General features: G+C 44.1%; 1 protein-coding gene across 4 annotated transcripts; it reads right to left on the bottom strand.

Moving 5' to 3' along the window:
* Positions 1–341: 341 nt before the first annotated feature.
* On the bottom strand, positions 342–26,187 carry LOC137801031 (transcription initiation factor TFIID subunit 4-like). 4 transcript variants are annotated; one of them, XR_011079679.1, is made up of 18 exons: positions 25,913–26,187; positions 25,027–25,728; positions 23,878–24,032; positions 23,084–23,203; positions 20,865–21,005; positions 20,561–20,683; positions 20,287–20,376; positions 19,388–19,612; positions 19,142–19,274; positions 18,755–18,866; positions 17,199–17,368; positions 16,679–16,809; positions 16,459–16,584; positions 16,193–16,249; positions 15,954–16,073; positions 15,628–15,861; positions 5,161–5,240; positions 342–529 (listed from the first exon to the last, which is right to left on the bottom strand). XR_011079679.1 is itself a non-coding variant. In XM_068598426.1 (16 exons), exons 1-16 carry the CDS (start codon positions 26,178–26,180, stop codon positions 15,694–15,696), a joined length of 2,841 nt encoding a protein of 946 aa, XP_068454527.1. In that variant the 5' UTR covers positions 26,181–26,187; the 3' UTR covers positions 14,759–15,693. The 4 variants fall into 4 exon arrangements, 1 of the variants encoding a protein (XP_068454527.1); XR_011079678.1 differs by lacking the exon at positions 342–529 and adding an exon at positions 3,145–3,183; XR_011079677.1 differs by lacking the exon at positions 342–529 and adding an exon at positions 4,840–4,964.

The following is a 26,187-nucleotide window of genomic DNA, read 5'->3' as shown; positions in this document are numbered from 1 at the left end:
GACAGATGAGTTCTATTACAGTAACCATACAAACATTTTAAAAATGTGTCGCAGCCCGCATGACCGAGGTTGCCCTCCAGAAGGGATTCTGGTGTTCCATACTCACATAGCTTCAAACGGAGGAGAGAAGAAGATGATGAAGAAGAAGAAGAAGAAAAAAAAAGCTGAAAAAATGATTGCACAGTTATTGAGTCAAAAATACTTTTTTTGTAAATTGTCAACAGCACAAATATTTTGTATTGTTGTTTGTACCATTTTGTAAGAAAATTAAGAGAAAGAAGAAGAAGAAAAAAAAAGGGAAAGAGTCTGTTGTTTCAAAGCGTGTGTTTATAGTGCCACAATCTTGGTTTCCAGATACCGTACAGTGAAGCGCAGCCTTGCAGATCGACCTTGTAATATAGACGCTGAGCCTGGACTCCCTGTCAGCACCGTGTGTTATCAATAAAAATGTCCCCTCCTTATAAGACCGGCGCTCCTGTCTTTTCTGTCACACCACGAGTTTCCTCACAGCCGCCTGTTGCTCCGATCGCTGAAGGAAAGAACAAACAACAAATAAAATAGAGAGCGTATGTTTCAAACTGTGATAATGGGACAGATGCCACCAACAAGCACTTTGGTTAAAGTGCTTTTTAAAGTCCTTAAAACAGCAATCTACCTGTTGTAGGAGTACTAACTTGTAAAAATCCGAAATGTCTTCCAATGCTCAGCATTCAAAACAGTAAACAGCATCAAGACGGACTAAAATGCACAGCAAGATCAAATGAAGCAGGTTGTGACATGGTTTGTAGTTTAAGGGCTAAAAACCACCGGTACTTTGCCAATACATCAGGAGCGCTGCATCCTGAAGTGAATCATCACGCCGGCCTCCTGCTCGCCAACCGCAAAACTTCATGATTGACATTTCCAGCTGTGTTAGAAATCGAAATATAACAATAGCCGAGGAGAAACCCGAATGTGGAGCAGAAGTTATGTGCACGTGGCGGTGCGAGGCAGCACGAGGAGCCGGAGATGAGACGACACTCGGCTCGTTCTCCTTTTGGTCGATGAACCAGCAGCGGCACGCATCCTCCCTCCCTCATCAACTGACCCGTCAGAGCGGACAGAACGAGCCGTGCTGCCACGCGCCGCTCACGCTTCTCGCTGCACGAGGACGGAGGAGACGGTGAGGACGGAGGACACGGTGAGGACGGAGGAGACGGTGAGGAAGGCTCCGCCCGCCCAACAGCCGGCCTCATGGTTGACAGGAAAAGTCAACACGGATTAATTTAGTTCACAGTCACATGATTATTGGTTATGCTCCCACGCTGAGTTTTCACATGTGGGTGGTTGAGAACTGATATTGATCCGTATTTATTTTTACCAGCTTGATCTGTTTTCCTCCCACAGCTCATTTCAGGTATTAAACTCACCTATTTTTAGGCTCTTTCCTGGAAAATGTCCTCCCCAAACTAAAAAGGGTGTATCTCTGCCACCACGAGGGCTGTTTGAATAATGTTGGTGTTATAATAAAAAGGTACACATGTGAGATGTTGTTCAGATGTGTAAATATCAGTCTGTATGTTACCGGTTAAGAGTAAATGAAGACGACACACAGAAAGAAATGAAAAGGTTTCAGGTCCGCCTGGAAAATAAAGCACTTTCAGGATGACTATTAGTTTGAAATGATGCAGCTGTAAACTGTAACCCAGATCATAGCACAATAGCACAAACATTCAACATGTGAACATTTTCTCTGTAAAGGTTGACTTTGATAAAGTGAAGCAGAACAAAGTTACAGAGGGTTTAGAACACAGAACATTCAGACGAGGACTCCAACGTTTGCATTGGGCCACATCTGTGACATTTGAATTTCTTCATGTACCAAACCAAATATTTCACTTGTATATTACTTATGATGTTCAATACATCCAAATACAGCAGTTTGGGCTTTTTTTTTTCCAATTAATTTTTTTTCTTCAATTAATGCACCAAGCAAATTGTCTCCTGCCTTCATATCTTCATATCGACCTTATCTCCACAAAAAAGAGAAAAAGCACATTTCCCGTCAAAAAGAAGGTCAAACTATTCCTCGTCGCTGATAAAAAAAAAGTACAATGACAGAAGAACAGCTTGTCTCCTGAACTCCCAGAAGCCCGTTCTCCGTCATTAAACACACAGAGCGGCGGCGTGAACGAAACCTCCGTCTGGTTGGGTTTTATTTGGGCTGCAGCGCTCGCACTCGGGTAAAGCCGACCAGACGCAGCGAACACACAAACACACACAGGACGTGGCGCTGGGGGTCAGGTCAGGAGCCGTGTTTCCCTTCGTGCACCCGACCCCGAGCGACCCGTGACATCACCAGCAACTGCATTTTGTAAAAGCTCATTAAATGTCTGCAGAGTGAACGAGTCAACATAAACAAGAGGCGAGACTCCATAAACGCTCGAATACATTTTTCCATTTCAGTAAAAAAAAAAAAGAAAAAAAGGCTGCATTTAAAAAAAAGAATATGTTCCCTGAAGGTAATATGAATTAATTCACATGTTCTTGTTTCACAAATAGGCACAAACAAATACTGGGGAAAACTGATTCCCGTGTATTATCATGAATGCATTACTTTGCTTTCTTTGAAATGTTTTTGACATAAATTTAGCAAGAGTACACAGTCTGCCCTGCAACATCGTGTTAATGTATTATGTAAAATATAAAACCATAAACTTAACTCAGAACTTATCCATTTCAGCAGCTGGCTTTACATTTTCCCTCATCGCTGTCTAACAAGTGTTATTGTGCCTGTGGATGACAATTATGACAGTTAATTTAATATTATTTTGCTGAGATTGATCAGAAACATGAAACACAAAGAGAGCGTTACTTTATTCTCCTCTCAGGTAGACAACACTCCACTATATCTGCACCCACTTCACAAGACAAAAAAACACTATGTATGGTCTCATGTTGAATTTTTCAACAACTTGAAACCCCCTCGAAATGATCTCATCTCGCCACAAGACTCCAGGAGACAAACATTCATAAAGCGAGCGGCTCAGCGATGTAATTATCTTCTTTCAGGGTTTGACGCTGTTGCAATGATGTCTGCAACGGAGGGAGACGATCCTTTACTCGAGAGGAAGTAGAAGTAGCTCAGTGCACAAAGTAGAAGACCTGCCCTTTAAAATGTGAAGTCCCAGAGGTCAAATGTACCTGAAGTACAAGTAAGGAAAGAGTACTCAAGAGCGATATAAAGTACAGTAACACCTAAGTGCAGTAAAACCTGCGTGCACGGTGAACGTTTTGGGTCACTGTGATTGATCTTTCTGTCCGTGAAGTGATCCTTTCTTAAAGGGCCAGTGATCCACATCCTCTTTCTGTGTAAAAAAAACAACAACAATATTCTAAAGTTCAGGTGAAGCTAAAGAGAAGCAAGACAGATGTTTTATACTCAACACATGTGGCTTTCTGCTCTTCCTCATATCACGTGAACAGAATTCAACACTGTGTGTTATGGAGAGAAGAAGCAGCAGCACTCTTTAGATTCTTCTAGGTGAATGTAATTACCTTTAAATGATGGATATCCGTGCTTTGAGCGCCGTACGGTTCTGGTGTAGTACACAGGGTGACACGTGCATGACATAAAGCATGTCCTCAGTATTCTCGCTCGCTGCTTCACTGCGTTAGACATCTGCCACAGTTTCTAAATCCAAATTTACGCTTTCTCGTGACGACGAACCCGACGACATGACTGATACAACAGACGCCATCACACAAGAGAAATAACAGACTCAGAATCCTGTTTATATGTTTTATATTTCTCACTCACGGCGTCGGTTAAAGTGATTAGGCGTCTGAGATTTTTAAAAAAAACACCACAACAGCAGAGGAAGAAGCTGAATCAATAAAAAAGCAAAAGTCATGATCCATTTATAACTTGGAGACTGTCAGAGGAGGAGATTGTGTCTGAATACCAAGCCTCAATATCAACTGATGTTCCAGATGTTTCTCATTTAAATCACATTGAAGATTTTATCTCGTCTTAGAAACTGATATTCAGACGTGTTTTAGCTATCAAGAGAATCAGGGAGTATACTTTATATATATATATATATATATATATATATATATATATATATATATATATATATATATATATCCCTGAGGGAGCTCTGTAGACACCGTTAGACCAGCCATCCATCTCTCCATACCATTTCCTCATATTCTCCATCAGTGACTTTCATTTGCTGTGTGATGGCCGGAGGGTGTGAGGGAGCGAGGAGAGGAAGTGGGAGGGAAGCAGGAGCGGCCCAGGTCCGGTTGGATATCCCTCTAATGGCCGCTTTAGTGGACTGCTGGACCGCCTCTGGACCCGTAGACGGAGCACACGGAGGGAAACAGAGGCGGCCGGTGTACTCACAGTCCTCTCCAGGTAATGCGTTTACACTCCCAATTATGCGAAAAGCGCCGGCGCTCTGAGAAATAAGAATAAACAAATAGCCGCGCCACATCGGCTTTATTGTCCTACATCAGCGTTGATTTATTCGCAGCTGTGGTGGACTATTGTATGCAGATTGCCCGATGGCCCCGCGGTGAACTGCTCCTGTAATCCTTCCCAGAGAGGAACTGCACTGCTGGAGGGGGGGGGGGGGGGGGGAAGTGGGCTCTCGTGAGAAAATAAGAGCGGGTTCAAACAGTCAAGAGAAGCCACAAAAACCACGCGGGTGAGGGAATAGGGAGGGGGGAAACCATCCCTGAAAGTCTCCACCGATCGCATCAACAAACCGTATGCGATCCACGCAGGGCGCTCTGGAGGAGCCGGCCTGCGCGGTGGCAGGTACAGGATGAGCGCCGTGATGTGATGAGAGCCTCAGCAGAGGCGTAAAAAGGCATCGAAAAAAAAAAAACGAGATTGGAGGAGATAACGTTTCCTCCCGGGTCAGAGAGACCACGCCCCGGAGAGGACAGCGCTCTGCCGCTGACCGCATTACAGGCTGGAGAGGGACAGAGATAAAGGAGTGAAGCTCTGGGCCCATCGTCCTGCCCGAAATCTGATTTAGATTCCATTCTTACGTCCAAATCATATTACGCTCCACAGCTATTCACAGAGTAGCTATATATCACTCACACACACACACTGACACACACACACACACTGTCAACATGATCCGACCATCTGCCAGTACTTACCTCCAGAGCTTCAGACACTCGGCCCTGATGGAGCGGCTGCATGAGGCGTTGCTGGGACACGCCTCCCCGCTCTGTGAGTGCTTTTAGTGGAGAAAGAAACAAATGCATGAACGACATTTAACAAGCATGAACAGCAGCAGTTTGTTTTGTTTTTTTTTGCAATCTTCTGATATCTTTTCATCAGAAATAAGCCATTTACATCCGATTCATTCCCCCATTCTCCAAATGTTCACCAAAAAGAAAAAAGTGGACGGATGAAAATGAACGCTTTGCTTCCATGACTGCAATCTAAAATATTAATCTGAAGTAACAGTGTTGGGAGTTGGAGAAGTAGCAGGCTGAGGAACCCGTTGCCAGGAGAAGAGAAGAAAAAAACAACTTCTGATTGTTTTGCTGGGTGTGAAACGTCTTACATTCAAATCCCCGTCGTCCTCTCTTGCTCAGTTCCAAATCTTTCCATTTTCTTCATTTCCATACAAGACGAAGTCTCAAGAGTTTACAGTCTCCCCGTACGGGCGACTCAACTAATTGAGTCTCTATCTTCCGCTGGCTCGCTTTATGTTACTTCCGAGCTGCTTTAACAAAACCGCATGATGGGTTTGTGTAATCACTGCAGCCTCCAGGACGGAAAGTTCTCATTCCCAGCAGGGTTTTAGTCCAAAAATGATATCTCATTTCCAAATCTCTCCATTCGGCACAAACGAGGCAATCTGTAGATAACCGATCCTCTCCGACTGCTGAAGATGTACAGATGGAACCGTCCTGCTTGTGTTTATGAGTGTAAAAGGTCAGCTGCTGATTGGTGCACTGCACTGCATAATCACCAGGATGAACTGAGACGCCTCCGCATGAGATATCATCTCGCTCGCTGCATAATGTTCTGTATTTCAGTGAGGGGAGCGCACCGCACTAAATCTTTTTAAAAGATTCCTCTCGTTTATTGCAGCGTTTCCCCCTATGTAGCTCCCGAGGAAACAGTGGGCATCATTAGTTCAAATGATAAGTGAAGATATTAAACATACACATGCAGCTATAATACAGTTTTAAATTACAAATCAGTTACTGTCCGGTGCTGCTCCGCTGCTGAGAGGAACCGAGCAAACATTTCACTTTACAACCGTGAAGCAGCTTCAGGAGGAAGTTGTGCTCCTGTAAGAATCATTTCTTTACATCTTATTCAGGAAATTAGTAATGTTTGTGTGTTTACTGCCCACTGTGTGTGTGTGATGGGGTAAAAGTGTCAAGTTTTTAATACAAAAATCTGTATAAACGGAGTCTTTTTACTTTTTTCAATTCATCCTCATCATGTTTACGACGGTAAGGGAAACATCTGAGTTCATGAAGTCACATGATTGGGACAAAATGCATGTCCCCAAACAACATGAATCTCATTGGACTTGGTTAAAGGTCGGGGTGGTTAGGTTTAGGTTAAGATTCAGGGTAAAGGTTAGGATTAGAGAAAGCAGCACTTAAATGTCTCTGACTGACAGCACTTTGTCGTTCGGCCTTCTTGAATAAGTTGTACTTTCTTGATTCCTGTTGTTCTGAGCTTGTGCGCATGGTTGCTGCACTCATTGTTAATTGCTTTGGATAAAAGTGTCAGCTTAATGAAATGTAATGTAATTAAGTAATTAGACGAGCAGCAGTTAAGGTCAGGGTCAGGAAAGTATCCAGGAAATGAATGGAAGTCAATGTGATGTCCCCAGAAGTCATGAAAACACAACGGTGTCATTTCAACTTGAAATCATCTATTTCTTGGCCACTTGGGGTCGCGCAACAATATCGACGTGTTCTCATGAGCTTTTATGGCTTTTATGTTGAGCTATATCACTTTAAATATCACTATAAATATCATTATAAATATTGTTCTCACGTTACACTTTTGCCATTTGATGAATTGATAACATAAAACATAAATGAAGTTTTTTTCTCTCTCCTTGATGACTCATCCTGTATAACGCTTCACATCTTAACTGTTTAATCAGGACTCCAGGTGATCTATGACCTCAACAAAACGACTTTAAGCTCTTTATTTCCCTTCTTTTCTCACTCTTTCAGATAATGGCGTGTGAATGTTCACCTTCAGGGGACACTTATGTTTTAAAATCCTTCATCAGGTCACTTCTGCCGGCTACTTTAAGGCAATTAACCTGTACGGGTATACTTTTACAGCCACTTAACGTCGACCATGGAATGCTTAAACTTTATAAATGGCCATTATCGCCCGAGGTTTTAATTCTTGAACTTCTTACCCGACTCGATGAGTGGAAGACGCAATGTCACGGCCGGTGTTCTCGCTCCACTTCCTGTGGTCGCAGGAGGTGGAACCAACAATGAGACGTTGCAGGGAGGTGAAGCGAGGGGCCGCCATGAGGTCCATTTGTTCTACAATAATTACACTTTCAACGTATTTTAATGTTGGAAGTGAAACAGCAGTAGGCTTTCACTTACTGCTGCATTAAAGACCTTTCTCTTAAAGTGGCAATCTCAAAGACGTCTATTTAAATATAAATGTCTGTTGAGTCATGATCTACCTCAGCAGGAGGCAACGCAGTGGTGATGGAGCCGCTGATGAACATATCGCTGTATTTATATATTTGTGTTATTACGATCTGGCTGTCTGTGGTGTAAAAAAATTATTTCAGGGTAAAAAAAGAGTTTGTATGGAAGCCACTTACCGCCACCAAAAAAGTTTTAATTCTGAGATAAAAAGTCATTTCAAGACTTTATCTCATAATAATGACCTTTTATCTCATGATAGTGACTTTTTATTCCATATTAGTGAATTCTTATTCCATAATAGTGACTTTTTACCTCATAATCATGACTTTTTATCTCATAATTATGACTTTTTAATCATATAATTTACTTTTTATCTAATAATTATGATATTCTTTGGTGGCGGTAATGTAATGGGCTTCCATATTTTAAAGAAAAATTTGAACTAAGCACGCACAAAAATAGCTCATCAGTCAGGAATCAATACGCCGGCCTGCTAAACTCTGAGCACAAATCTTTTGCTTTTACTCAAATAGAAATTCAAAATCGGACTAAAACCTGAAGAATCGCCTCTTCAAAACAAAGTGCTTTGACAAAACTCCACGCAGCCGAGCGGACCGGCCGGCCACCGGTCGACCGCGGCCGTAATTTATGGCCCCTTGGCGCGCTCCATGCGCCCGGCGATTTGTAGAATCCATAAAAAAGAGACGTTGAGGTAATTATGTTTGTCGTGATATATTGAAAGCGGGAATCGGCGAGAGCTAATCAGAGCGGCTGACAGCTGCAGCGTGCAGATGCTTTCAGACCTCTTGTCCGCGGCGATAAAAATGAAAGCGGGTCATTTTAACAGGTAGCAGCTGCTCGAAGCTAATTTGTTCAATTATGCGCAGAGGATGCAGGCGGAGGTTGTTTCCTTCGGGCCCCCGAGGGACCTTCTCTCTTTTCTGTCCCTTCGCTTTCAGAAATGAGCTGAGTAATGGAAATCCATATTCAAAAATGTAAATAAATAAATAAATAAATAAATCGCAGAAACAAACAGCAGCAGGAACACTCGGCCGTGTGATGATGCAGAACGCTGCTTCTGGTCGTAGCACGGAGGACATCGTCAATGCTACGTGCGATCATGTTATCGTTTTCATGATCAACTGTGGGGAAAAAAAACTGCGTCATGTGACGTGTGCAAGAAGCCTGCGGTTAACCGCCCCCCCCCCCCCCCCCCCCCCGCCTGCCTCGACCAAGACAAATGCATCATGGGACGCCGGCCATCGCTCAGAATTGCGACGTTATTGTCGGCGATGAAAGGTTGTCGAGCCCCGGAGTGATTTACAGCCGCGACGCTTCCTTTCAAGCGCCGGGGCTCGGCCTGACCTTTTGGAGAAGGAATGGGATTTTGGGAAGCCGCCCGGCTGCCAAGTCCATCACTGGAGAGTCCAGCAATCACCAGCCAGTTAAACCACTCCAACCAGTCAATCACCTCTGGAAAGGAACAGCTGTCCTCGAAAATAGACACTTTCTTTTTGACAAGAGCAAAGTGCATCAGTGGAGCAAACAATGACTTATTGAAACATGTTGCAGGAAATGTAGAGCTTTAAAATATTGGAATGTTACCATTAACTAGATCTGATCATTATGTTTGAAATGAGATTGCAGGAAAAATTTAAGATCAACTTTTTGTCTATATTGAGTCTGACACACACACACACACACACACACACAGAGCTGGGGAAAAAATGGCAAACTGTGCGAGTATTAAAAAGCTTAAATGTTTCTCATTATAATCTCAAACCAAACCTTTCGGATCCGACAGCTACAGAATGTCAAGGCGGCTTTTTTTTCTTCCACCAACTGATTTATTAACTTGGAAATCAAACAGCCGTTTCTGATCCAGCGAGATAATGTATAATCTTGACATCTATCTTTTCATTTTTAGATATTTGCAGACTTTCTTCTGCATATCAGGCAGTTTCTTTGGATGCATATGCAGTAATATTATATATTAATATTTGACTGTTCTTTGTTGTCTTCTGTCTGTATTCAGCTGCCCAGTGTGACATCACACCAAATCATTGAGTAACTGCAAGGCTACAAATAAACTAGTACTCCACTTTTATTGTAATCTAAATCATTTAATATTTCGTCTCTTTCCGTTGTGTTTCATCTGCCTTCAAACCGGATGAGCCGGTGCTTTTAAACCTTCTGGTCTCTGTTCCAGCACCAGTTGTACTTCTGATCTCTAAAAGTCCTTCCAGCTCACACATGTCAGCGGTTCATCTTGGAGGACATGTTGCTATCGGGATGTTGGATGCTGCCGTAACAAAAGCAGCACAACTTTACAGTATTAGAGCTTTGGAAGACGGCCATCTTGTTACCTGGTCAACGCAGACACACGTCAGAAGGGAAAGCAAACACCGGTATTGAGTTGTGGATGCTTTTCATCTGGACTGCAGGGGACATTCATCCCGCAATGGTGGCAAGCCACATTTAATATCGGTGTATTATCTGGGATTATGCTCCGCTAGAACACTGCTGAGCAGAGAGCCGTGAGGCGAAGTGACCAAAACATTATCGCTTGAAAAGAAATCAGCTTTGCTAATTCGCACAAATAATTTGTCTGTGCAGTTTGTATTTATTTGCCAGGATGGTGAAGAGAGCTCTGGGTTTCAGCATGAACATTATTGCTTCACATATTAGACTGTAATGCCGTTCATGATCCCCAGAGGATGTTTCACAGTGACGTTTTGCTCCAGTTTTAAGTCAAATGTCTCAACAATTTAAACTTGGTGCACATTGACCACGCCGCCTTTATCAGGTCAAAATGCTTTATTTTGTCCAATACTTTGGTTACAGTGAACTGGTAACCATCACACATGCCAAACATCAGCATGTTAGCATCATTACCGTGAACATGTTAGCACGCAGAAGTTAGCATCCTGAATTTAGCGCTGAGTGCAGCCTCACAGCTGTGGACTTTATAGGTTCTAGTCTGTTCTTCTGGTTTGAACTGGATCTGGAGGGAAGCATAACATTGATAATAAGCAACGAGTTTCACTTGCAGCTGTCCTCCCAAAAACATATGAAACTCGTTTATAATGAGCGCTGTATGTTCAAAAACCCTCGTGCGAGACGGCGCGAGTGGCGAGTGTTACCGGGACTCAACGAAGTCTCTCTCGCCGCGCTTTAACTTCCAGAAAAACAACAAAATGTGTGAAATGCATTCGCTCATCGTGCTCGCTGTCACTCAAATGACATGATCCTGTGAGCAGCCTGCAGCATCTCATTATGCAAAATCAAACAAGACAGTGGAATTTGGGTTTGCTGTCCCAGAGTAACATAAGTAAATATGGCCTGACAACTCATATTGGAGAAGACTTAGAAGGCTGCCGATGCCTCGATATCGAGACAACGAAGACAACGGTTCGGGCGACTGCGGGCGTGAGATACCTTGTCTGCTGAAGGAGCCGAATAAACAACTTTCTAAGCCTCAAATCCACCAAATCTGGTGGAATACGAGAAAGTGCATCGCTGATGTGATCCCTAACGGAGACGTCCATCTGTGTGTGTGTGTGTATGTGTGTGTGTGTGTGTGTGGGGAGGGGGGGGGGGGGTGAGATCCTCTGAAAACATATCATCAAAGCAATTTAAAATCATATAGTAGCTGTTCTCCTTGCAAGCAGTAGAATAAATAACTGTTTTAATGGATAGGACTGGAGTATTTTCCACGTTCCTGCCTGGCATACGGTGATAACAGACACGCGTGCCCAGGTCATTCAAGCGACGGTGACAGGTGACACACGTTCAGTCAGCCGTGAGTGTGTTGGGTTCTCGGGTGGTGCGACAGCGCCCCCCTGTGGAGCCGCTACGCGCTCCTCCAGAGCTGCTTCCTGCACTGACCAGAGATCTGCTCAGCGTGATGATGAAGCACAGGCTCTTCTTTGAGGCCGTCAACAAAGATGGTTTGGACTTCTGCTCGAAAAGCCAACAACAACAACAACAACAACAACAACGTGGACAGCCGTGCAGCAGGAAAGAAGCACTCGGATGTGTTACTTGTATTTTAGGACAACTTCGGTGAGGGCTGGGATTGGCTCTGAACTAATTTGGTTAAAACAGCTCTTGTTGTATCTTATGTAAAACCGGGAGATTTGATTTGATTGACCTTTAATTCTTTGAAACATCAATTTCTAGATTTGCATTTCTATCAACAGTTTTTTCTTCTTTTTTTAAACCGACAATTTTCTGCAAGAGTTCTTGAAAAAGTCCAATATCAAGAGACATGTTTTAATTTAGTGATGAATGTAGTTAAATTCTTGCAAATTTGAATGCTCCTAGAACGTCTCTCCTCCCCCTGGATAAAACAAAGTGACATCATTTGTATGTAAGGAGTAATATGTGTAGTACCAAAAGCAAAAGTACTTGTTATATATTGACTGCATTAGTACATTACTTCTACAATGCAGCTGTAAAAGTGTCAATTAAGTCTCATCTTTATCCATAATAATCCATCATAAGTTATTTGTTAATTGCATGTTGTATTATTATTTCAAATCAAACAAAACGGTTTCAAATGACTGTGCTGGATGAACACAAACCCGTCTTCCCCTTTGGGTTGTAGTGGAGTAGAAGTATATACAGAGGCACGAAAAATGGAACAGCAAAATTGCTCACAAACAACAAACACCTGACACTTCTTCTATGGACTCACCAGCAGAATAAGAGCAGACAGCGCAGAGATGCAGAAGACAACATAAACACCACAACAGCTCCGAACACACAGGAAAACAGAGAAGAGACGGAGCGCACAACGCCGCCTTGTCAAGCAAAGTATGACCCACTCCCTCGTGCACGGTGCCGATGGTAAAGTGTGCTGCGTCGCGTGGTGAGTGATGGAGACGCACCATTGTGGCCAGCCGGTGAGGGGCGGGACTTAAAACGTCGCCTTGTACAATACGTGTGATACAAAATACTAAAAAAAAAACAATATTTTAGATCAAGTACAAACACAAAAAACATTGTTACAGAAACAAGAGAAGAATGTAATGTGCTGAACTTTCCCTCCCTGGAAAAGCCGCTCCACACTTGTACTGTATGAGGAACTTGCTTCTGAGCCAATGAACACTCTGCATCAATGGACCACTACTGCCAGAGGAGCTCAAAAAGCCTTTAAATTGAGCAGTAGATCACTTTAAAATATCCCCATATCCATAAAATGTCAGACCAGCAAGTGAATAATGTAGAATGAACAGCTTCATTCATTCAATCCCCAAACCCATAAATACTATTTTTATTGCCTGGAATAGGCAAAGCCATTTTTGTGAACATAAGACAAGAAGGACACGATGATTTAGAGCCGACAACCACGAAACGTCTGCGCTTCAGGAAAGGAAGGGATCGAAATATGCTCTCAGAGGCATCCTGTCACGTCTAATCTCATGAAAAAGTTATCATTATAAAAGGTTTTTTACCAGAAAATGGGAATATTTAAAAGTCTGGAACACTGTTTAAGGGTTTGGTAAAACTCTGTTTTGACGTGAAACGAGTGAGATTGACACGTGGACATGTCGGCCAACAGATCCTGTGGGTGAAATATTCCAGGATTTAAAAGCAGCAGATGGGACCAGTCAATAAAAACACGTTAAATCAAAACACAGCACTCGGAGGAGCGTCAAAGAAGAAAACAACATCTTTTAGCACATTCTGGCACTTTGCATATCTCTTAAAAAAGTGTTCTGATGAATATTACCGTGCAGAAAGCCGACGTGGAGCAAAACGTCCCTTCAAAAACAAACAGGGAATACGGTTGAGTTTGCAGTAAAACAATGTTTTCTTTACAAAAACAAAATGCTCGTTAATTGTGCTTCACGGCTGAGCTGGTTTTACTCTTACAACTCAAGATCAAACTATTTAGGAGCGATTCTAATCATCTCTGTTGTTCTCCTTCCACTTGAGGCCCTTTATTGAAACGCTTTCTAATTTAGTTTGACTGCTTTAGGACAGTTTGTTGCTGACGGGTCAAAGGAGGCGGGACGACGCTGGAACGCTTCTGAACTCCTCAAAGTGAAGGACCTGAAGGACGGAAGCGGCCACAATAACAGAGACACTCAAAGATATTTGCTGTTGTTGTTGTTTTAATAGAGATCATTCTCTTTCAACCCATTATAAAATAGCAGTTAAAAACGTCTTTTTTTTCTTCAATTCAGATATTTACATATAAACAAGTGGCTGTGCAAAATGTACAAGATATTGGCAAGAAAGTATCACGTATTTGTCGCATGTTTTCCCGTCTGCTGACATGGGAAATGAGACAAATTTGCCCGATTTTGAAGTTGTCAACTGATAAACAAATACTACAAACAGCAAACTTAAATATACACAGTAATAAAACATTCTCTCGTAAAATGACAGAAAAGGTAGAAAGACCAGTATTAGTATGTGCGCAAAAAATACAAAACGTTATAAAGTGGGCGTGGACTAACTTTAGAAAAGTGATCAGTCAAAGTGCAGCCGTCGTTCTGCAAGCCCCGCCCACGTTTACGCAACACCAACACCCTTCTTAATTCATAAATATAAAAAATGTCCACATACAGCTTTGAAGGAAAATGTGTGATTTGCTAAAATGACTGCAATCAATAATATTATTGGGATTAATTTCTTCAACTGCCATTAAAAGTTCACATTATAGTCCATGAGCCACTTTACACTGCTAACAACCACTTCATGCCCCGATTACATCATCCTACTTTCAATGTCTTTTATCCATTTAGCCGGCCATATCTTTTTTTTCTTCTTCTTCTTTATAAAATGGGACAAAAAGCAAAAGACTGCTTACTTGCACATTACGCACTCTCACTCTCAAAGTCTGCAGCTCTTCGGGTGACATTAATGAAGGGAAGAGAAACGGCGTGAGCGCTTTATTCTGTGATGTCACTCAGGAGCCGATTCCACGCCATTGTTTTCATCGAGGCGATCTTCCACTATTGGATCTTCTAAAAAGAGCGGACAGAGAACGTCAACGCCGGGACGTTCAACACCAGATCATCTGGAGGCTTTTTCAAATCGATGTGTGCGGCGGTAAAGTGGAAAACAACAATTACTTTGGAGCTGCTGTTCGCTGCGATGGAGGGCACTGTTCCTTTAATTCAAATCTAGATCGTCTCTCTATGAAATGTATGAAAACTGCAGACTGTGGGGAGATGGATAGGAATGTAAAACGTAAAGCACGTGCATGTCTTTTGAGTGAATGTGCTAGAATCTGAAACTAAAAATTGGGATTGTGGCTGTCAGACACTGTGTCTGCGTCGCGCACGGCGCGTGACACACGCGAACCGCCACTTCCTGTTTTCCCAATCGAGCCGAGGCGAGCGGAGAGCGGGCACGACGAGACATCAAAGCGCACGTCCGACAAATCCGGTGAGAACTGCTGGCTGGATGAAGATACTGAAGCTGATCAACACATTCTAATCCGTATGGCTTAATTTGTTAAGAAGGCAACTCAGCAGATGACAAGGCTTCGTCCGAGATTAGTCTCTGGAAAACAATCCACGGGCATTAAAACTGTACTAAAATATCGTAGAAATGTGATAGATTTGTGTTGGCGTCCGTCTGAAACGGAGCCGCTTCACAGGAGGTTTCGCTGCGAGGTCTTTTTGGGTCCGAAGTTCTCGGTTCAGTTAAAAAGGTGTGGGTTTTGTTTTTTTTGTCCTTGTTGTGCAGCATGAGGCAGTGCATGACTGAAGTGTGTGGTTGGGTCTGGAGAGCGAGCCGAGCGGAGACGGCACGCTGAAATCAGGGGTTCGAGTTCAAATACTTGCTCTGAAACACCCAAGACCTCTTGAAGAAGATTTTTTTTTTTCCTATAAAGACGACGTCTCCTCGGTGTTCCGGATCATTCTCTTCCCACAAATAGACGTCTCGTCGTTCAGCAGAGGCGTGATCAAAGAAAAGAAGAAGAAAAAAAAAAAAAAACTGTACCGATAGAACGGGTCTGAGCCGACTCCGCTTCCTTAAAGCCGCCGAGCGAGACGAGACGTTTCAGCGCTATTTGAGGAAGCCTTTGTAGAGCAGCTGCGAGTGGCTGGTCTCTCGCTCGTTCTCCAGGCAGAAGAGCAGGTCCCTGAGGTTGACTCTGGTGATGCGCTGTCGCATGAACTGTCTGGAGCCCGCTGCGCCGGAGCCTCCCGGCTGGGAGGGGCCCGACCCTGAACCCTGGGAGGAGGGCGGCGGGGCAACACACAGGAAGCACATTTAGTCTTTTCTTTGCAGATTTTTTTTAAAGCCAAATATTCCATTTTTCTCACCTCTGCACTGGCGCCACGAACAGGCGAGTCCATTTTCCGCTTTTTCCTCGGGCCGATTGCCGCCAGCGCCGTGAGGTTGGCCTCTCTCTGTCTGATCTGGGCCAGCTCCTGCTGCTGCATCTGCAACACGGGACAACGACGCACACGTGAGTCCAGCGGGACCGGAGCCGCGGAGAGAGAAAAAGGCGCCGCAAAGACGCGTATGAAAAGCCTCGGGTCGTAATAGCGTATATACTCGCCTCTTTGGCCTTCTGCTTCAGTCGCAGCTGCTCGGGGTCTTCTTGCCGCGACCGGGACTGCGGTGAGGTAAAGGACGGTTTCATATTTCAACGCGGTCAATTCATTCAATCCATTGTTTTATTCATTCACTAGCAGATTTGACTCGTCGGCAGAGGAAACGCACGCTAATGACACCGAGCTGAGGTCACTCCATCCTCTCAGTGCAATGACAGCGAGCTCCTTCCTGTCAATGATGTCATTTCCTACATTGTGTGTGCGTCGTTACCTTCGCGGCCTTTAGGAGGATCTCTCTCTCCTGCTCTTCCTTCCGTTGCTTCTCCATCTGATCCAGCTGCTCGAAGTACCGCAGCTGGGTCCGCACGTCGTCCACCTGCTCGCAGCGTGCGTCCTCCTGAGGGGGTGAGGCGAGGCGCCGCAGGTTAGGGAGGTGAAAAAGGTGCAAACGTAAAACGTGAGCTCGAAAAGTTTGCGCTATCCTTAATCACCTTGAAGGTCGTGTTCTTCTGCAGCGCCACTTGAGACACTTTTTCCAGCAGGTTCTGCAGCCGCTGCTTTGCAGCGTGGGAAATGAAGTTGATCACGTCGACGCCGAGCTCGCTGACGCCAAACTTCTTACCTTAAGATTTCGACATTTAGATGAAGAATTTGACATTTAGATAAACATTTAGACATTTAGATAAACATTTAGATAAACATTTAAATAAAGATTTAGACATTTAGATAAAGAATTTGACATTTAGATAAACATTTAAATCAAGATTTAGACTTTTAGATAAAGAATGTGAGATTTAGATAAACATTTAAATCAAGATTCAGACATTTAGATAAAGAATTTGACATTTAGTTAACCATTTAGACATTCAGATAAACATTTAGACATTCAGATAAACATTTAGACATTTAGATAAACATTTAGACATTTAGATGAAGAGTCGGACGGCAGCGACGTAATGCCAGAAAACAAATGTATTTATTTCTTCATAATCTTAAGTGTGTGCGTCTCACCGATCTCCAGAGTTCTCCGCGTGAGCAGGGCGGTGGCGAGGAAGGCCTCGTCCTTACAGGATCGAGTCACCGTGCCAACGAGCTCAGAGTTGGTTGCTAAGATACGGTCACTCTCCTCCGACAGGTTGACTCCTGCCATGGAGGCCACGTCGTTGATGTCGTCATCGTCCCTGCAGGAAACGAGTCAGACATGAACAGTGACACAATCTACACGTTTTTGTACAAAACAAAAAAAACTAAATCATTTCAAGAGTTTTAATTCTGGCTCCTGTTGTCAAACCCTGGATGGGGGAAACTACAGAAAAAGGAAGATAATTCATAATGCACCTTAATTCTCAGATCTGACCAAACAGCTGCACATATGGAAGCAGAAGGGACGATCATGCATGACAGCATAACACACACACGTAAGCCTCCATTACAGTTATGTGTAGCATTTGATTAATCCCATTTTTACACATCCAAAGTTTTGTAATTTGCATTAAAAAAGCATTTTGAGGTGCATTTCATTTGTTTGAAAAGTGCTACACAAGTAAAGTTTTGACTGATTGATTTATCGAGGACAGACATTCATGGGCTCTTAATCACTATTTTATGCTCACTAATTCACAGTATTAACCAGTCCATTAGTCTCACCTGTACGGTCTGACTCCATCGAATACATTAGTCCTGCAATAAATCTTTTCTATATCTGTATTTATTATCATTGACAGCTGTCTGCAAGACAAACTCACCTCTCGCTGACATTTAAGATTTACTCTCTTTGAAAATGCAGATAAATGTTCACTTTTATGCGACTGTGACAGAAAAGGTGTAACGACTGTGACATATTACCCATAAACGGTTATGCCTATGAGGTCATTAATTACAATAATGGCTGCATTAATTAGCAAATCTGTGTGTGTGTGTGTGTGTGTATGTGCGGTGATCAATTCATCATTAAAGATCACACGGGTGGTAAAATATGAACAGAAAGCAGGACGAAGAGAGACTTTTCAAATCCACTGATCTTAAACTGAATTATTTATTTCACACAAATGACCAAAAACACTGTGGACACGCATGTATAAGCATAAGCGTGCGGTTCTACACCGGCGGCGTTCCTCTTTTTAGTCTTTCATAAGCCGCGGATTCCTTTGTCCTAGTTTCCAATAAAATTGACTGAATCTTGCACGGAGCATCCTCCGTCGGTTTGTTTGTTTTATTCCTGCAGGGCTTTTCCATAGCTTATTTCACCCTATGAATAATGCACAATCTCCAACTATGGGGACTTTATCATATCCCTGCTTACCGCCTATTATAAGAAAATGGTTTGTTTTTTAACATCCTGAAACTTTAAAGGGGGCGAGGTCCAAACAGTGGGCAGTACACACACACACACACACACACACACACACACACACACAGACGCACACAGACACACACACACACACATACATATATATATGCTAACTGTTGACATGATGCCATATTAAACTCGGGGTGGCCTTTTACTGAATATTTAGAGACCAGTATTTAAGAGACGCTGGGGATATTTCTGTAAACGAGTCACAAACCTGAAGGTTCCCCCTCCGGCTTCCTTCAGCTTGTTCCTCTGAGCAGCAGCAAGAGAGGCCTGACTGAGCGCTTGCACTCCTCTCGCCCCCGAAGCCAACGTCTGCTTCATTGCTGCATTTAGTGGAGGCACAAAAAAAACATATTGGATTGTAATTACAGTTAAAAAAAAATCATGCAAAACGTGCACTATGACAGAATCTAAAACATGTTATTGTGCATTTTAGTAATCTGCAATTACAGACAGTCTCCACAAGGTGGCAGCCCTTCCAGACCATAAATAAACGGAGGAAAGATCAAATATAGACGGACTCGGAGGGATCCAACTGCATATTCAGTTCACCTTGTAGAAGACATAAAAGAAGAGCGGGTGACCTTCCAACACGCACCTGTCGGTAGCTGCTTGACCACCTGCGGATGGCCCACGATGATGCGGCTGTGAGGTTGTCTGAGTGTCACCATGGGAGACTGAGCCAGCGTCACCTGCGGCCTCACAATGGTCCCGTGTTGCTGGGGCACCATCTGTGCACAATCAGAGACACACACACAAAAAAAAATAAGATACAGAATAATAGCACAGAGAAGAATAGAAGTTAAAAAAAATAAACAGTAAGATCTAATCGGCGCTAAATTACCAGTGAGGGTTTACTGTGAGGCGTCTGCGTGACGCTGATCACTGTGGTTTTGGTCGCGGCAGCGCCGGCGGCCGTAGTGGCGGCCGTGGAGATGGGCGGTCGCAGCATCACGGCGGTGAGGGCCGTGGAGGCGGCGGCGGCCGTGTTGCTGGGCAGAGGCAGCAGGCTCTGCTGGATGAAGGCCTCGGGGTCAGGGGTCATCTGACGCAGCGCTGGGAGACTCCTCTGCAGGCGGACACGGGGCAAAGTGATGCAACCGCTTCCACACAGGATGGATTTGTCTTTTTAGGGAGAAACGTGGGCGCCTACTGACTGACTGTCATCCCGAGGACAATTCTCTCCCCTTGCACATCCCTTCATACTGGATCTAAATTTGAATACACTTGTTACTTTTGCAATACACTTCTATTTCACTTGTTTGAAGTACTGTTATCCGTTTGTCTGTCCACTTCATTTCATATTGTTAATTGATTGTTTAATGTTATGCACCTACCGCCATGATAAATTCCTTGTATGTGAAAACTTACGTGGCAATAACTAGTTCTGATTCTGATGTTCAAAGGCATATGCCCCGGAATAGTAATCATATAGTAAGCGTCATGAACCTATAAGTATCGATGGTGAGCAGATTAAACGCTGGTTGGGAGCAGAGAGAAGAGGCCAACCCACAACAATGATCTAAAAAGAGGGAAAACATTTCTGTTGGGCTGCACGGTGGTGAAGTAGCTAGCAGCCCACAGCAGGAGGCGACAGGGTTCGATCCCGGGTGAGAACGGCCATTCTGTGTGAAGTTTGCATATATATGTAGGTGGCAGGGAAATGGAGCAGTGGGAACACGTCAAACAAGTTGTGAATGTACACATAAGGTGTAAAACATTAAGCATTGAGTGTCTGCTCACCTTCAGGAAAGGCACGAGGTACGGCTGTGGTGAGGAGTTGAGCTCCCGGTATAACCTGCTGGTGAAATCTTCTGGCTCTATCTTCGCTTCCTGTTGTGCGATAAACACAGGGGATGGGTCAGAACAAACCCCCCAACCAACAAATTTAAAGGTAAGTTAAGAAAGCAGCAGGAAGGGATCACAGAAAAAGGCATGAAGCTGAGGACTCTTTTGACTTTTAAGATGATGGTAGAAAAAAAAAAGACAGAAAAAGAGCCAGAGGAGATGAAAGTACCAGCAGATGCTTGACTAGCTCCTTGACGTTGGCCGTAGTCTCAGAGGACTGTTTTCCGCTGGACGCCAGCTTGATCAACGTGGACAGGAAGTTTCGACACTTCTTTACATTCTCCAGAGTCTCCTGCGAACATAAAAATCACACAAATGGCATTTTTTTTCTTCAACACGTACACGTCACACAGCAGAAACGTGAAACATGAAAGCAATGTATTACCTTTACAATGACTACTCGGCTGCACATTTAGTTTTGAAAGATTACAAAAAAAAGACAAAAGCATTCGAGGTTTGTACTTCTCTCTTACAGCTGAGACAGCTGTTGGAGCGACAGGGGTCCCGGCTGCCCTCGGTGGAACTGCTGCGGCTGCAGAACCCGGCTGAACCGGAGTGGGCGTTCCCAGCGGCTGTCCCGGGGCGGCGGCGGTCCCTCCCAGCATGATGGTGTTCTGTACGAGTCAGTGGACATGCAGACCCCTAAGTTTCCACACGTCTGGTACTCGGGGCACAGCGCAGCCAATTCATTCATTTATTTATCTTTACCCTTAGGATTTATTTTTCCAGGAAAAAAAAAGAGTCGTGCTCAAGATTTTTTTTTTGTGTGCGAAAACTGACAACGTAAACTTGTGAATGAGGTTCAGCAAAAAAGTGGATATTGCCTCAGCTGGGAGCTCCTCAGTGACCAGTGGGACAAAGATTAGCCACAAACCCAATGCCATAATATTAAAAACCTTTTAAGACGCAACACACAACTAGTTAGATGTTGACTCACAACATAGTCAAACTTTTTTTGTGTATTACTATGCACTGCAGCCCGGAGCTTCTGTATGCCCATTTTCCATGGGCTTCAGAACATAGGAATACACTGTTAATGAGGTTCAGCAAAAAACTGTATTATGGGACATCCCATGGCAACCCGAACAAGCACAAAAGATGAACACAACCAGAGAGGTTTTTAAAAAACACAGAAATGAAAAACTAATGCTGGCCTTGATGTAAACGCACATCTTTTCACGAGGAAAAACGAGACGATCATAACTGTGAAATGGGTCCTCCTGGGTCTGTTTTTTTCAGGGCATTTTGGGGCAGGATTGGCAGCTCCGAGCCTCATATTTACTTTCTCATTCTAGGAAGTGACTCCTGGCATTTCCCTATGGGAGCTGCAGAGCTGTTCACAGCAGGAGGAAAAGGATCAGACGAACACGTGCGCATTCCAGGAGGAGTGGAAACATGCAGAACAATTCATAAAAAAAATACAAATAAAAAACAAGCTTTTTAAAACGGGGTTCCCACGCATTCTTTTTGAGGATTCCAGTAAGATCTATCCAGGACATTTTCAGTGATGATCTAACTGGTAGGACATTTAAAAAAAATTCCTCTCGATGAGAAAATCTAACACGCTTATGACAAAAATCATTAGGAAAATATCAGAATAAAAACTACCACAGTTACTCGCCCTCAGTGACTAATATGTGTATTTGGTGGATGACATGACTTGGGGGCGTGACCACAGCATAACAACCCACTTAAAAACACTTATCCATAAACTACCATTTGCTCGTTAATATGACGCTAAACATAACTCAGCCCTTTCAAATGGCACAGTTACATGAACTGGGGAGCTCTGAGAGATTGCCTCGTTGTTCATTCTCAACTAAAAAGGACAGTAAGAGAATGTTGAAATAAATTTCCAGGACTCTACTAGACTTTCCAGGACATTTCAGTTGGAATCAAACATGTGAGATTCCTGTTCAAACCCATTAACTACATTCAAACTACTGATTTTGTTTGTGTTCTGGATAGCACACATTTATTTTTCAGGGCACGTTGCTGCCAATCCTAAACCAAAGCAAATGTCTTTCAAGCAACGCCAGACCACAATGAAGGAAGCAACATGTGTTGCCTGACTGTGAGAGATTAGTGGAAGCCAGGATCTTTTTAAAAAATAAAATTTAAAAAAAGGAAAAAGGTCCTTTAGTGAGAAATAGACTTTGGGAAAAAAGGGAATAGCTTGAATGTTTGGGTTTTGATGTGGAGAATGACGTGGGCAGGAGAGCGTCAGAGGGCGACTGTGACAAACATGCCATTGATGTCATCGGTTTTCTCTGAGTCACAGGAGGAGCAGCAGTGGCTGTGCATCGGTTTCAGCAGCGGCCGCTCAACATTCTGAGCGGCAGGTCGACGTCTTTATCGACCTACCGCGGCGGCTGGTGGGAGAACAAGTCTCAAGCCTGTGTGGAACATCTTTTATGTCCGTAGGCTAAATTAAACCAAAATTGGTCGCTCGGAAAAGTGAAACCAACCAACAGCACGTTTCACACAGAGAAAACGGTTCGCTTGAACTCGACTGCTCTAAAAAGTTACACACTGTTCTGGTTTCATGTAATGGAATAGAGTAACAACTCTTTGTGGTCAATGATCCTCGCAGATAGCTTTTAATGGTGTTTGGTAGCTTAACACGCTTCACGGGAAATTAAATGCCACCTAAAAAGGTGTGTGTGTGCTCGAGTGTGCGTGTTGGAGTTACCTGCAGTACAGGAGGCCTCTGCAGTGTGGTGGTGGCCGTCACAGCGGTCTGGACCGTCGACCCTTGTTTGATGATGGTGGTGGGGGTAACCGGGCGAGTCAGCATCGACGCGCCTGGAGCCTGCAGAAGGCGAGCGGATACAAGAGGAAGCGTTACACACAACACTAAAGGAACAATGAATGATGTGCTACTTATTTATTATTCTTTCTTCGATAAACAAATATTTTAAGTTATGTAATTGAGCACTTTTAGGGTTTCTTTCATTTTCTTCACTTAAATTCCTCTGAGAATGATTGGTCATTTGACATGTAGGAAGAGTTTGCATGTGTGACGAGTAACCAAAATGTAATTCAATCAAACTGCATTATGAACAACATAGAAAGCCATCCACAAGACTTTGTTTTTAAACGGTCTCAGAAGTTCATTCAGTGAGCGATGCAGGGTGCTAAAGTGTTCGACTGAAAAGGTCTTTTGTCCCGGCAGCAGTTGGATTTTTTATTTAACACCTTCAGTTGTGGTTTTTAGATTCAAATTTAGCATCTTTCTATGTCGGTTATGTGTCTTGTTGTCTTGTTTCATTTGGCATTTTCTGGTGTTTGTTTTTGTAATGTGTTTTTTGTCAGTACAACAACATTTCCAACGTTACTTGTGACACTAAAAGCTGTGCAGGTGACTATTGACAATGTGTTCTCTATTGTGATCGTGTATCTTGTCATTGTGAAGATCAAATGATGACATCTGTGTGTGACATCTGTGTGTGACATCTGTGTGTGACATCTGTGCGGCCCCGGCACCTGAAGCGAAGTGATCTGGACAGGTGGAGTGCTGGTGGGCGCTGCAGGTCGTGGTGTCATGGCGCTTTGGGACTGAGACTGAGCCTGCATCTGAGCCAAGGTCTGCTGGTGAATCACCAGCAGCTGCCCACTCTCACTGCGAACCAAGACCATGCCTGCAACAGGAAAATGACGTCAAAGGATCTGGGCTTTTCTTACTCATCTGGATATTGCCTCAGCTGGGTGCTCCTCAGTGACCCGTGGGACAAAGATTAGCTACAGACCCGGTGCCATGAATTGAAAACGTTTTAGGACGCAACGCACATCTAGTTAGATGTTGACTCCACATGCCCATTTTCCATCAGACAGACTGCATCATAAGTACTTGGGCTCCAGAACATAGTAATACACCGTTAACAAAGTAGTACGAACTTACAGAGACAGCGGATGGGAGAATTTAAGCAGCAGAACCATAAACATGTTTGTGCTGCGCTATAGATAGATGCATGTTATTGAATTATGTGAATACAATATTGTTGTTTACCTAACTTGTCTTGTTGTTGCTTATTTAAGTCTGACCATTCATTCTCTGGTTTGGGGGGTGTAGCTCTAAATACAGGACTCTGAAGCAGAGCTAACTTTCATATATTGATATTACTATTCATGCTTCCTTATGCCAAAGAAAACCCTGTTAATATACTGCTGAGGGTAAACATCTAAATTGACCAGTGCAAATACTTTGGAGTAAGCAGTCTAACAATTAACCTTTGCAAACAGAAACACACACACACACACACACACACACACACACACACACACACACACACACACACACACACTGTAAATATCTGTTGATAGGAGAACAGTATGCTATTGTCTATAACAAGACAAATAAGGATCAATAGATTGCAAGGGTGCTAGTTAGTTATGAAACACTAACAGACTGACTGCCCCCGAGGCATTGCATCTGTCCACCTCTAATCTGTGTGTGTGTCCTAAAAGGAACAGCGTGTTATTGTCTATTTACTGAGAATACATCCACAAATTTAAAAAAAAATTCTGGGAAAAGTCAAGAGGAAAAACTGTGACACATTCATGTAAACACGTTGAGAGTAAGAGGAAAACTTCCCGCTGCTGTTAAACGGCTAACTTCACACCAAGCTAGTTTACCTGGAGGCAGCTGGATGTTTTGGATATTCGGGGCGCTCTGCTGAGGCTGAGCGAGCCGAGGGGCCAAGACCTGCGGGGCGATGGCTCGTATCCCGCCAGGAGGCGAGGCGACGATGGGCGAAGGTACCGAAGTCCTCAAGTTCTGCAACACGGTCGGGCTCCGCGCGGGCGAAGCCACGACGTGCGCACCGGTGTGCGTAATGGTTTTTGCGGGGTCAGGTTTGTGCACGAGCGAGCCAGCCACGCTGACGGTCGTCGGGGTCTGCATAGGCGGCCTCACGAGCGTGACGGTGGGGACACTTTGCACAGACGAATTCACGGCGCTCGGCGCGCTCGTCGGCGAGGTTTTGATGATAGTACTTGGCGCCGCGGTTAAAACCGTCGCGCTCCCTTTGCTCACGGAAACGGGTCCGTTGTTGATCAGCGTGACAGCTGGCTGCGAGGAGTTGGTGTTGTTGCCGCCGCCGCCGCCTCCGGTGATGTGACAGTTCATCACCAAGGCGCTTCCATTCAAAGTTTGAACGCCAACCGTTCCGGGTTTCCCGACACCGGACACTACCGTGACGACTCCGCCCGCTGCGCCCGGCTTGGGCTGACTTTGGGCGGCTGTCATGCTCGTCGTGGTGGTCACGGCTGCTCCGTCCATGCCGGAACCACCGCGGGACCCTGTGCTGTTAATGACACCTCCTTGCACTCCTGCCCCTACAGCAGCGCAAACACATGAAAACAAAGGGTGGTTGTCGAAGCAACTATCCGATTCACGATGTTTTTTGGGAAAACACACAATTTATATCCAAATTAGCTACAAACCAAACTAAACAAAACAGTTGGTCAACGTGACCGAAATTAGCTAATGTTAGCTAACAAGAGTGGGCAGCTATCTTACCTGCTTTAGCAAGCTCTTGTTGTGAAAGTCCCATGTTGTTGCCCTGAACATTGGAATTACTACCGACGGCTGAGTTGCCGACGTGATTTGCTGCCGGCGGCACGTTGCCGGCGGCGTTGACGTGCCTCGCTCCAGTTAGTTCGGACTCCAGAGATCCGACAAGATCACTAACTACTTTTTCGTCCACCTCTGTGTTGAAGAAAACATCATCCAGCAAATCGGAGCCCGCCGCCATCTTTACCCAGCTGCGCTCGACCGTGAGACGCATGCGCCGA

Source organism: Clinocottus analis, unplaced genomic scaffold, assembly GCF_023055335.1.
Source record: "Clinocottus analis isolate CAN_PGR_092001 unplaced genomic scaffold, fCliAna1.0.p SCAF_4, whole genome shotgun sequence".
NCBI classification, from domain to species: Eukaryota; Metazoa; Chordata; class Actinopteri; order Perciformes; family Cottidae; genus Clinocottus; species Clinocottus analis.
The sequence above is the reverse complement of the archived record's forward strand: the minus strand, read 5'-3'. Positions and strand labels throughout refer to the sequence as shown.

Bases quoted from the DNA above. Each gene is read 5' to 3' on its own strand.
- LOC137801031 (XM_068598426.1), bottom strand. From the start codon at position 26,180: ATGCGTCTCACGGTCGAGCGCAGCTGGGTAAAGATGGCGGCGGGCTCC. The intron at 23,204-23,877 runs GTGCCGGGGCCG...CGCCTTCTGCAG, and splicing joins TCCAGATCACTTCGCTTCAG to GCTCCAGGCGCGTCGATGCT. The intron at 16,074-16,192 runs GCGAGTATATAC...CCCGTGTTGCAG, and splicing joins TGAAGCAGAAGGCCAAAGAG to ATGCAGCAGCAGGAGCTGGC.